The sequence below is a fragment of the Callorhinus ursinus genome, unplaced genomic scaffold (genome assembly GCF_003265705.2).
Source record: "Callorhinus ursinus isolate GAN/ISIS: 27379988/994484 unplaced genomic scaffold, GSC_fseal_2.0 scaffold7, whole genome shotgun sequence".
In the NCBI taxonomy this organism is placed as follows: Eukaryota; Metazoa; Chordata; class Mammalia; order Carnivora; family Otariidae; genus Callorhinus; species Callorhinus ursinus.
Window position 1 is genome coordinate 48,700,147 of NW_027397069.1, and position 13,555 is coordinate 48,713,701.

At 41.4% G+C, this 13,555-nt stretch overlaps 1 protein-coding gene across 5 annotated transcripts in view; it reads right to left on the reverse strand.

Annotated features, from left to right (window-relative positions):
* Positions 1-13,555, reverse strand: part of EPSTI1 (epithelial stromal interaction 1) — a 289,769-nt gene that overhangs the window by 30,121 nt on the left and 246,093 nt on the right. For all 5 annotated transcript variants that reach the window (XM_073894504.1, XM_025874834.2, XM_025874833.2 and 2 more), the window contains one exon: positions 5,552-5,645. In XM_073894504.1, coding sequence (XP_073750605.1) covers positions 5,552-5,645 — 94 coding nt within the window. The remainder of the gene's footprint in view (positions 1-5,551; positions 5,646-13,555) is intronic.

A 13,555-nucleotide genomic window follows, 5' to 3' on the forward strand; every position in this document is an offset into this window, starting at 1 on the left:
AGTGGGAGAGGGAGAAGCAGGCTTCCTGCCGAGCAGGGAGCCCGATGCGGGGCTCGATCCCAGGACCCTGAGATCATGACCTGAGCCGAAGGCAGACGCTTAACGACTGAGCCACCCAGGCGCCCCACAGGCTGCTATTTAAAAAGCAACAAAGAAGAAAGAAGGTCTTGGAAAATAAATATATCTTCCCTCCCCCCACAAAAAGGCGGCCCATAAAATATTTAGAAGATACTCAAGAAAACGTGTGAGATAACAGAAAAAATATGTGTACGCACACACACACGTGCGCATCTCTGCCCCCGTTCCTGGCACAGACATCCTAAAACCTTCGTAGTTTCCTAAGTATTTCCTAAGTGATAAGAGCATTAGGAGCATCTCTTGGTTTCATATTTGTCTTTGACCCCATCCCTCATACAGGGCTCCTAAACCCATATAAATTCCTAAGTGTTAAAAGCATTACAGCATCTTTCGTTCTAATGAGTCTTGCTGGATGGGCTCCAGGATGGGAACTGGTCACCAGAAAGACCAAGCCATGATTAGAAGCTTGGAATTTCCCAACCAGTCCCCTCCAACCCTCCAGAGAGGGGAGAGGGGCTGGATATGGAGTTAATTATTGATCATGCCTACATGAGGAAGCCTTCACAAAATCCCGGAAGTATGAGGGTTCTGGGAATTTCCAGGTAGATGAACTCCTCCACACTGGGAGGGTGACCCTATCCCAACCCACAGGGACAGAAGCACCTGCACTCAGGACACTGCCAGACCTCACTCTATGTATTTCTTCATCTGGCTGTTCATCTGTATCCTTTATCATATCCTTTAATAAACTGGTAAACATAAATGTTTCCCTGAGTTCTGTGAGCCACTCTACCAAAGTAAGGGAAACCTGGAAAGGAGCCAGGGGAACCCCTGATTTGTAGCCATGTTGGACAGAAGTTTTGGGTAACCTGGGGACCTACTACTTGCAATTTGGCATCTGAAGGGAGGGCAGTGTTGTGGAACTGAGCCCTTAACCTGTGGGAACCTCCAGATAGGTAATGTCCGAACTGAGTTAAACTCTGGGACCCCCAGCTGATGTCACAGAATTGGTTGGTGTGAGGCAAGTTCCCACACATCTGTTGTCAGAAGTGTGTGTGTGCAGTCACATGACAGGAAAGGAGACACTCTGGAGGGAAAGGATGGGGGATTTGTCCAACCCAATAAGCCAAGAAGGAGAAAAAAAGGTCAAAGATGAATTAAAGGAGAAAAATACTTTTTTTCCACAAAGAAGAAAATAAATCCAGGAGGCCTAGGATTTCAATAATAAGAATTCCTTAGAGAAAATGAAGGGAAATAAATCAAAGAAATAACACAAGAAAATCACCCAGAACCAGAAATGAGTTTCCAGACTGAAAATGAATATAAATGACCCTCACACTAGGGTAAATCATTACAAAATTACAGAATACCAGGGGAAAAAGGAGCTACTAAAACATTTTCAGGGAAAGCGGGATAAAGCCCTTATGTATAAGGAATGAAATTCAGATTGCCTTGGATTTCTCAGGAACCAACACTCAAAGGTAGAATAGCAATGCCTTCACAATTCTGAAGGAAAATTATTTCTAATTTGGAATACTTATTAGAAAATTACAAGGTAGGTGTGAGGGCTCAATAAAGATAGTTTCAGACATGCAATGACCTGAGCATGCATCTTCTCTTGGGAAGCCACTAAATAATACGCTCCGTCAAAACAAAGAAATAAAACAAGAACATAGAAGATAGGAGACCCAGAAATCAGGAGACCCAACATAGGAAAGCAAATAAGAGCAATTCCCCAGATGACCTTAAAACAGCGAGCCTCATCCTAGGCTGCACATTAGAATTACCTGGGGAGTTGTAAAAGCCCTGAGGCCCAGGCCACAATACAGCAGGATCTCGGAGGGTAAGACCCAGGCATCAGTGAATTTTAAAGCCCCTCAGGTGATTCCCATGTGTAGATGAGGTTGAGAACCATTGGGTGAAAGGAAACTCCCAGAACAGCAGCTGTGAAGGAGCCCAAATGAACAACCAGCCCAGGTTAAGGCAGAAGACTGCTACAAAAAAGGCTGTTTCCTGGAGGGAAAGGAACCCGAAACTGACGAGTTGTCTCACAGGCACAAAATGGAAAATTTTGTGGAAATTTGCATCAGAGACACTTGGTAGAACAGTCACAAAATCTGAAGGAAGGCATTCAAATAAATGTTCAGAGGAAACTAGACCAATGTTAGCAAAATTTTTGAAAACTTGTAAAAGAAAAAATGTAAAGTATACTAACTAGCTTGGCAGTGAGAAAAAAATTTATGTAGTCATAGTAAGAGAAAGCGTGAAATACTGAATAGTTTTATATTAGGAGAATGGAGGGGAACGAAAAATTAACAAAATCTAAACTTGATTAGTCAAGCAATAGCAATATATACATTGGGTAGATGAATCCAAATAACAAACAGCTAGGAGAGTGTGGTGGGGAGAATAGTGGCCCCCCCAAAGACGTCCACGTCCCAATGCCTGGAAGCTGTGAATGTCACCTTACATAGCAAAAGGGATTTTGCCGAAATTGAGGATTCTGAGATAGAAGAGGATCCTGGATGATCCAGGTGAGCCCAATGTAATCACAAGGGTCCTTACAGATGGAAGGCAAGAAAGTCAAAGGGAAGTGATGGGAGGATGAAAGCAGAGGGTAGATGCAGCCACATGCTGAGGGGCCAGAGTGTTGACAGCCAAAGGGAAGCTAGAAGAGGCAAGGCAAGGGATCCTCCCAGCCCCCACCTAGAGCCTCCAGGAGAAGCCAGCCCTGCTGACACCCTGATTTTAGCCCCTTCATACTCAATGCTGACTTCTGACCTCCAGATCTGTAATGGAACAAATCTGTGCATCTTAAGCCACTAAGTTTGCAGTAATTTGTTACAGCAGCAATGGGAAATTTTTTTATAGAGGCATAACTGACACATTATATTAGTTTCAGGTGTACAACATAATGATTCAATGTTTGTGTATATTGCAAAATGATCACCTCAATGAGCCTAGTTAATATCTGTCACCATACATAGTTACAAAATGTGTTCCTTGTGACTAGAACTTTTTTTTAAAGATTTTATTTATTTATTTGACAAAGAGAGACACAGTGAGAGAGGGAACACAAGCAGGGGGAGTGGGAGAGGGAGAAGCAGGCTTCCCAGCGAGCAGGGAGCCCGGTGCGGGGCTCGATCCCAAGATCCTGGGATCACGACCCGAGCCGAAGGCAGACGCTTAACAACTGAGCCACCCAAGATCTCTCTTAGCAACTTTCAAATACACAGTCGAGTGTTGTTAACTAGAGTCACATGCTGTGCCTTACATCCCCAGGACTTATTTTATAAGTAATGGGAAATTAATGCAAGGAGTTTAAAATATTGGGAGTGGGAATGAGGTGAAAAGGGTGCAAGGGACACAGGTCTTTCTTTAAGTGTTGACTTTTTTTTATTATGTTCAGTTAGCCACTGTATAGTACATCATTAGTTTTTGATATAGTGTTCAGTGATTCATTAGTTACATATAACACCCAGTGCACATCACAACACATGCCCACCTTAATACCCATCACCCTGTTGACTTTTTATTTATTTTTTTTAAGATTTTATTTATTTATCAGAGAGATAGAGCACAAGCAGGGGGAGTGGCAGGCAGAGGGAGAGGAAGAAGCAGGCTCCCCGCTGAGCAGGGAGCCCGATGTGGGACTCGATCCCACGACCTTGGGATCATGACCTGAGCTGAAGGCAGTCGCTTAACCGACTGAGCCACCCAGGTACCCCATCCTGTTGACTTTTTAAAAACATGTGACACATGGATAAAAGTTAAACCAAACTGCTCTAGGGCTTCTAAGGAGCGGAAGTGAGAGGAAATGGCTGGAAAGGCATGAGTTATAGAGCAGCGCCCCCCCAAACATTAATGTGTACACAAGTCGCCACAGACTATGTTACAATGCAGCTTCTTATTCAGGTCTGGAGTAGAGCCTGAGATTTGTCTATACCTCTGTAGGCTCCCAGGTGATGCCCGTGCTACTGGGCCACAGACCCCCACTTGGAGTAGCAGAGACCTAGAGTCTATGTAGAGAAAGGTATCATGCAGGGAGTGAGGAGGGCAGAGGGCAGAAAGGGCTTTGAGCTTAAGCTAAAGCATTTTGACTTTATCTTTGAAGATACAGGGAGCCACTGGGCAGTGGAACCACAGAATGAGATTTTTTACATTATTCTTCTCTGTAGAAGAGGAGGCAAGAGGCAACAAAGTGGACTGGAAACCATTTAGTGTATAACCAGAAATATTCAGTGTTAATGATTAGGGAAGGCATGATGATGCTGGGACTTCTGACTACACACACACACACACATACACACACACACACACACACACACTACAGAGAACTGTATCAATCCATGTGTAAGTAAACACTGCATCGTTTGTCTGAAGTTCTCTTATGTATCACTTAAAGGAATTTTCTTGTAGTCTTGATGGAATTACATAGTATTTATTAAATTCCCATCTGCCCATGGAAAATCTACATTTAAATAAGTGTGATAAGAACAATTGTCTCAGAAAAGTTGCATTATGTTAAAAATTTTTTTTAACTTGAAACCTTGCAGCTCATCACACCCCATATAAATGGGTACCACACAGTGTTCACATTCCATACGTTGACAATAATTGAGGCAAACTGCTAGTGTCTTCTTTCCGCATCACAAAAAGTGCCCTGTATATGTGGGACGTTCCTAAAGTGTCAGAAATGGTTCTGCAGAGCATTCTCAGAGCCATTCTATGCATATGGATTAGACAGAATGAGAAGAGTACAATATGGGGGAAAAAAGTCACTTAAGTATATTGAACACCAACAAATTATTAATAAGTTTGGTGTTGAAAGGGGAGCAGCCATTGAATGCAGCTCATCAAGAACCATCCTGGGTCCAATGCTGCCCCTTATTTTCTGTTAATAGCTCTGAGGATCGTGTGACTAATGCAATAATCAATCCACAGAAAACACAGCTCTGGGAGAAATGACTCATGTTTTGGACAACAATATTAAAATTCAGGATGATCCTGTTAAATTGAAGAAACGAGCCAAAAATCAATTGAGCAGGCGCCCACAGTTCTGCCAGGTGTTTCAGACCATACGATTCAGGAAGCCCTCAACAGAATCAAGCCCATCCTGGCAGCCAAGCACCCAGTTGATAACGCTTCCAATTCCTGTCTTCCCTCCCATCCCTCCCAGCCACAGGATATCTTATATAAACATAAAAATTTGAAGGATAGAAAAATAGATGGATGACTAGATGAGATGAAAAGGCTTTTCAGAGGCTGAAAGGTGCCCATAATGTAGATAACAAAGTACAGCGTTGTTTTATAGCTGAAGAAAGCAACATTTGAGGTCAAAGTTTCAGATCAGGTCATCTGCCTTTAGTCCCAACAATCTACAATATAAGGACACTCTATGCCCTTAGTCTTCATTCACTCAATGCCTCTTTATAAAGTACCAGATGGCAACCCTGCATGACATTCCACTTACCCAAGCTGAAGACTGTGGGACACGAAGAGCAATTTGACGGGTACTTCTGTCTGGCAACTCTGCGTCCAGTCTGCTCAGGAACTCAGCAGTTTTGCTAGCAGGAACACAAATATGTGTTAGTGCCTTCATGGAAAATAGAAATATTATTTATTTTGCCTTTGGATACTAGCCTAGACTTTTATTGGCTGATGACTGAAAATCTCCTGAGCAGAGAACAAAAGGTGAGTTGAGAACAAGGTAGTATAGAAAACCAAAACAAAATGCTATTGCAAGACCACATTCTTGAAGAAAATTAGTTTGAAAAATATAAAATTGTCTGTGAAATGTGAACCTATGATTTCATATTTTCTACTTTGTGTACTTTGACATGGAGATAAATGCTCTCTCAGATTCCACAGTGTGGGGTCCTAACTTCCCTTTTGAGCATCTAAAGCTTGACACTCAGACGTCACGACAGAACTGTGTTACACTGCATCCCCTGTGACTTTCATTCCACACGGGTTTCACATGGCCCTTCACCTACTTTCTCCTCTCATTTCCCTCATGGCTTTGACTGCTCTCAGGATACATAGCCCCTCCAATGCAGTAATTCTTTACCACGTATGGATCATGGCCCACCTCCCCTTTGAGGCAATGGGCCCTCTCCCTCCACACAGACAGACCCACACACCTTTGCATTTGATTTGTACCTCCCATGGAAGTTAAGAAGTGCTGCTGGTCTGGCCTGCATTTCTGACATCTCTTTTTAGCTCAGAAAGATTGGCCTAGAAATATCCTCAGTTCTAATAAGAAGTTCTTTGATTTTTCCCTTAAAAACTCAAACCACTGGGGGCGCCTGGGTGGCTCAGTCGGTTAAGCATCTGACTCTTGGTTTTGGCTCAGGTCACGATCTCAGGAACATGAGATCCATCCCTGAGACGGGCTCTACACTCAGCGGGGAGTCTGCTTGAGATTCTCTCTGTCCCTCTCCCTTTCTCCCTCCCCCTGCCCTCTCTCTCTCTCTCTCTCTCTCTCAAAAAATAAATTTTTTTTAAAAGAAAAAAACACCCAAACCATCACCCCTCCTCTCCTCTATGTCAAGCAAAGCACACTAGAATTGTTTCCTAGCCCTTACTTCAATGACTTTCCCATGCTGCCCACCATTGATCTCTATTCCTTTGTCCTTTCCTCTTGTAATTTGTGGGATTTTTACCTCTTTATTTCACATTCACAACCAAATACCTCATGGAGGCCTAATTTATATCGCACCAGCCCCTTGCAGCCTGCTCTCTGTCTGCGTCCTTCCCTCAGTTACCCCTCTTCTTCCCCCTAATATTTTAGTCCTACTGCTAGGATCCAATTCATCAAGCACTTAGGATGTGGGCATCAAAGGAAACACAACTGGTCTGGTAAAAATAAATGGTATCCAGCGGAGGTAAAATCAAAACAAGGAATTCAAAATTAAACAGAGATGCCCACATCACTTCAAATAATTACTTAGATAGAACATGGCATTTGAACAAGGTCAGAAGCTTGAGTTAGGAAAGGAAGAGCAAAAAGTTAAGCGATGTACATAACCCTGAGAAACATAAGGCTTCAGCAGTTGAGACAAACAGCCTCTCCATTTGTCTAGGATTGCTTATCTTGCCCAGAGTAGACAAGGAGACTAATGAAGTCGCAGAGTCTGGAAGCTGCCCCACTGTCTGGGGCTTTATGAAGTCATCAGTCAAAAGTGTTAAAAGAAGAGAGTTGCCAGAAGTTGGAATGAGATTCCTGAATATCCTTAGTTGAGTTCAGACATAGGAAAAGCAGTGAAAAAGAAACACCATGATAACACAAGGAAGGAACTTCAGGCCAAATTGACCGGCAGCCCTGCATTGTGTGCTGACGGTTGCTTCTTAACTGCGGAGCCAACCACTAGCCATGGCCCTTCTGCCTATTATCACTGCCCCACTTATGCCACAGGATTAAATCATAACGACGGTCACAGGAATACAAGTATGGGTCTGTGCAGAATGCGGATTATTCCCCAAGATTAAGTACACAAACAAGCCAAGTTCCAAGCTACTAAACTAACTGGTATTTCTCTACTATTTGTACAGTGCCTCGGTATATACTCTAATTTCCATATATTGGTTAAACTGAATTGGGATCCTTATAGGCACCTGTGGTCATATTTAATAAAAATAAAATACACAACCTCCCTGAGGGCAAAAGTAGGAGAATTTCCTAGTGGGAAGTCCAACAAGACTAAGAAGCCCAGACTGCAGCACTGAGTCACCTTCCCCTTGGAGTTTCTTGCCCTTTGTCATCCTGTGACTTTGCCACCTATTGAGGGGATGATCCTGTTTTGCTTTATCACTCTAACCCAAGCGTCAATAGAGGACTCCTTCCTTTATTCTCCACAGAACTGATGAAAGGATTATCAATAACTCAGACTTGGTTTAGATTTAGTTCACTCATGTCCAGCTTAAGATCTTCAAGGGTCCTTCCTGCTTGTTTTTAGGGTGATTCCTATAGCTTATCCTAAAAGGTGTCTTCAGGATACCTCACTTCAATATAACCCAGTTGCAGCAGAGAATTGCTAAATGTCCAAATTCATGTTCTCCTCTGCTAGTCACACAACTTGACTATATCTCCTGGCCTCCCTTGCAGTTGAGGTTGGCCACAGGGTCGAGTCTTGACCCCGAACATGAAAGGGAGTGATGCATACCCCTTCCAGGACTAACTAATTATAAACTTCCCACACATGCTCCTCCACACGTTTTTCTCCTTCTGGCTGGCTGGAATAAAGATAACCCCCAGCACAAACTTGGATGTTGTATATTGAAGTTAGGGAAGCCTATATTGGCTTGGTGCCTGCCTATATGAGTAGAGGGGGCCTCCACTCAAACTTGTTCACCCATGCCTTAAATGAGGAAGAAGAAAACCCCATATTACTCAATCTATCTCTCTCTATATATATTTTAAAGTCTATTACAGCTCCTAGTGTACCCTCATAACACAACACAAAGAAATATATACAAGAGAATCATTTCTCAATTCAGGTGATCAATTCCAAAACTACAAGAGGCAGCCAAGAAGAGTTGAGGAAGAAGAGAAAAAAAGGATTCTCAAGGATTCAGCTAGGCAGCTTAGGTATTTCAGAACCTTAGTCGGGGAAGGGGAAGGTGGGAAAGGGGAAGAATCTGTTCATCCTTGAGCTTTGTCTTCCTGTCAGTTCTAGAAGCTACCTAGGCCCAGAGTATAAAAAAGTATGATAACCTTCCAGATGCTAGGGAGGGTGTCTTGCAAAACTGGTCCCTTTATAAATTGCTAATGGAAGGGAAAATTGATGTTACCGCTTCAGAGAGTATTTGACAATACTTGGTAGAGTTGAATATATGTATCATGTCTAGGTGCCTACTCTAGAGAAAATCTTGCATAGGTATTTAAAGACACCTGAACAGGGTCATTTAATCCAGCACCATTTGTAAGAGTCTCAGAGATGGAGAGAAGGAAGATAGAGGGAGCTGGGGGTGGGACAGGGGTGGAGGAGATGAGAATGGAAAGGAAGAAGGAAATGAACTAGATCTACATCAAGAATCAATATGGTTCAATTCCAAAAAACAGTATCCAGTGGGGGGAGGGGGGAGTTGTGAAAGTATGATACAGTGATCAAAATATCTGAAGGACACAAACAATAGTCTGAATATATGAGTAGAGGGGGTTGTGTGGTTTCATATATATGTAATAAAATTGGAAAAATGTACATGATGAGAAAAAGGAAAGCAGCCCAAAACATCTGGGAACTGTTCTGACACATCTACACCTCAATGTTATTACAAACTAATCTGACTAAGCCATGTTGTTCTACTAATGGACATAAATGATCCCACAGAGCATCCACTTCACACAAGTACATCTCACAAATTACCAAATATCCCCCATCTTGCTAAATGAATGGTGACTTCCTTACCAATTACAGCTTTATACTCATCTAGGCTGTCCTTCCTATGGGTAAGATTTATTGAGACACCCAAACATAGAATTGTCCCCACATGCTGACAATGCATAATCCAGAGCCATCCCCTGCTTCTTTAGACCCTTCCCAAAATTACCCAACCAAAACCTAAATCCCCATCAGTTATTCCTAGCAGCCTTACTGAGCTATCCCTCCATTTCTTATGGTGTGTTTTCTTTACCTGCAACAAGTAATAAAACACAGCATGTTCAACTACAGGTGTATCCCTGGTGGTCTTTGGCTGAAGGGCACTGACAAGTGTTACATACCAGAACAGCTGTTACTGCTAGGAGAATGACAGAGGGATGGGGGGGAAGAGTGAAAGGGTTCATTCATCTCCAGGCCATTTGAATTTCTTTTTAAAAACGAACCACATGTAAGCAAAATCTTAGGTATGACTTTAGTGGTTGATACATATTTTCTGTGATTTTGAAATGTTTCTCCAAAAGAGAAAAAGCATACACACCATTGTGGGGCATTCTGGGGAAAAGCTTTACACATGCCATTCTAGGTTCCTTTGAACAGTAATTTCCAAAATGCCAATAGGAAGACCTGTGTGAGGCTGGAACCATGAGAATCATCTATAGTGCTTCTCGGAAATTACTGTACTCAAGACTTGGACTTTCTAATTCAGCATACCTGGAGTAGGATCTGAGAATCTATGTTTCTCAAAAGCACCCCTGTTGATCTTGAGAACTACTATAGTCATACAGATGGATATTTAATATGCATAATTCTCTTAGGTCCATGTGATTCTGACTTAAGATTAAATCATGCTATAACACTCATTTGAAAACAAAACCTCAGTGTGTCTTAGGAGCCCTTCTATATGAGTACTATCTAACAATACATTCTTCCTGTCTTTCACAATAACTTCACAAACCTGAACTTCCCCATCGTGAAGGTTAGGTGATCAAGTAATCATTCTTACATTCACACATGCATTTGTGCAGGCAACAGATACTTCTTTAGTCTCTGCTTTGTGCTTAGCAATATGGGTTATCAGATAAACTGAACAGATACTGTTTTGCCTGAGTTAGTTTCATGTAAGTGGGTGTGAACAAAAACCATTCATACAATTGTAAGCACTCAGAGCTAAATCAGTAGGGAAAAATTTGAGGGTAACAGGATATTAGAATAGTCCTAAAGTACCTCCCACAACTACAAAGGGAAAAAATAACTTTACAGTGGAGATTACCACAACCAAGTAATGAGTGTTAACATCACCAATAATGAGGACATCAACATCATGTACCCTCTGATATGATGCTCTGAGGACACAGCATCACTTCTTAGTATTCTGAAAATTAAAACCTCAGTCTGATCATAAGAAAACATCAGATAAACCCAAATTTGAGGTACATTCTACAAAGTAACTAACCAGTACTGACTGAAAGTGTCAAGGTCATGAAACATAAGGCAAAAATGAGGCACTGTCACAGACTGGAGGAAATGAAATAGTCATGACCACTAATTATATTATGTGATCCTGAATCAGATCCTAAAACAGAAAAAGAACATTGGAGAGAAACTGGTGAAATTCTGATAAAGCCTGTAGTTTGTAGTGTTATATCAATGTTAATTTCCTAGCTTGATAATTGTACCATGTTTATATAAGATAGTAACATTAGGGGAAGGTAGGAGAAGATCTTACTGCAAAACACTGTACAATTTTTGTGACTTTCTCTAAACTGAAAATTATTTCAAAAGAAAAAAAAATCTCCCTCAGATCTCTTCCTTACCTGAAACCAAGACTATATCTTAAAGACAGTGCTTTCCTCCACGTTCCCTAAATGGAGGCATTTTATTTCTCATACTACATTGTCCTCAGTGCCTAGTGGTGACACAGGCATCTTCTTTGCTCCCCGGGCTACTGCAGACCATTACTTCTCCCCCTCATCACTTGCAAAAAAGAATGTCTGTTCCTGTAGTGCTCCTGACATCAGTATACCCTAAGTTCTTACCCTCTTTGCTCCTGCCACACTCCAAACCGTCTGGTCAACCAGCTCTCAATTCATTACGACTAGCCTTCCTCCTATCTCAACTAGTGTCAGTGACATGGAAGTCCTTGATCTCCTCCCTGCCTTCCAGCCCCTAGGCTGGAGGGTTTGGGGCTTTTTGTTTTGTTTTGGTTTTTGGTTTTGTTTTGTTTGTTTGTTTGTTTTATTTCCTCCTCTCCAGTAGCTCTTCATTCTGCCTCAGCAACACTCCTCAAGTCCTACCCTAGATTTTATCATCATTAACAAATATCCTCCCTCCAACATATGAAATGACAGATCTCACTCTTGGACAGAACTTTCTGTCATTCCATGTTCTTTGCACAAACATCCTCACTACACTAATCTTCTAGCCTCTTTGAGATTTCCAAACCCTTGTTTCCTCCTTTCTCACCATCAGTTCCCATCCATCTTTACTTATTGGGCAGCTTAGAGTCCACAGTCCATTTTTACAATCTTTCCTTTACAAATGCCTTTAATTCTCTCCCTCCTCTTTCTCAGATAAAGTCAACCATCTGCATGTGTACCAGAGCAAGTGAATTAAACTTGGGGAAAAATAACATATCAGGTGTTTGGGGATGGTAGACATGGAGGAGGATGGAGGAGTGGTGGGGTCAATTGTCTTCACTTGAAATTCACGAACACTGACATCACTCTAAACTGAGCCAACACCAACTCCTACCTGGACTCCGGCAGTAATGTTGTCTCTAGCTTCTCCATTTCCATTCTTGCCTCCTCGAATCTATTCTTGACACAGCAAACGGTAATCACTTCTTAAAAGGAATAAACAAGCTTCTGACGGCTTGCCCCCTCTAGTTAAAAATAAAATCCAGATTCTGTGCCATGGCCTGCATGATCTGTCTGGCTCCTGCCTATCTTGGCAAATTCAAGATCTCTCATTCCCCACTTCAACCCCAATATACCAGCTTCCTTGCAGGTTATTGAATACACTGTGTGCTGATCCCTCAGCCTAGGACCTTCTCCCCTGGTTCTCAGCAGAGCTCATTCTTTCTCATGCTTTCATCTTCAGTTCAAATATCATTTTCTCAGAGATTCAGGTCTTCCTGATCATGCTAAGGAGATTCTCCCTCCCAGTCCCAGAATTCTTGATCACTGGTAGAGATCGCTATCTTCACCACTATGTTCTCCCACAGGAATTATAGTCTGTTATCCTATATATTTCTTGGTTAGCTTGTTTATTATCTGAATTTCCACATTTGGTTATGGGGCAATATTTGTTTTATTCATAATACATACCTAGAACCTAGTAACCTGGTAGAGTGCTTTGCCAATTTTTCTAGAGTTGTCTTTTTCTTATTACTTTGTAGAGTTCTTTGTGAAATCAATCCTTTGTCCATTACTCTTGAGGCAGATATTTTCTCCTAGACTCACTTGTAATGTTGTTCACCGTGTCTCCTATCATAAATTTTTTCTGTAGTCTGTACTTTTCCTTATAGCTTCTGAGTTATGCGCATGACTTATAATTTCTAAAAACATTCTTCATTACATTCTAATTTTGTGGGTTCAATACAGTTTGTCAAATTGTCTTTTTGATACCGATTTGAAAGGATACTTTTATCAATAGCTGAGGTCCTAAATACTAAATGCCCATATACTCACAGGCCTACTTGTAAATTCTCTTTCATGGAATAGATTTATTTACTACAATGCCAATAACACTTTATTACTGCCATACTTTTATATTACATATATGATACCTGGTACATTAAGCCTCTCCCAAGTCCCTTCAATTTTTCATTTTTAAGTTTATCTACTTTTTTAGTATTTTCTCTTTAAACTTGGTTTATCAAATTCCACAAAAGGCCTGTTCAGGAGAAATATCTTTATAATATTGATTTTTTCCTCTTATAGTAAATGGTATATATTTATGTTCATCTTCTTTTAGGTATTTCATTTATGTAGGGTCTATTTATTAGACTTATAGCCACCTGATTTACATTGTGGATGATTACTTTATATGGGATTTTTCTTTCAATTATATTTTATAATGGGCTTTTGATGGTA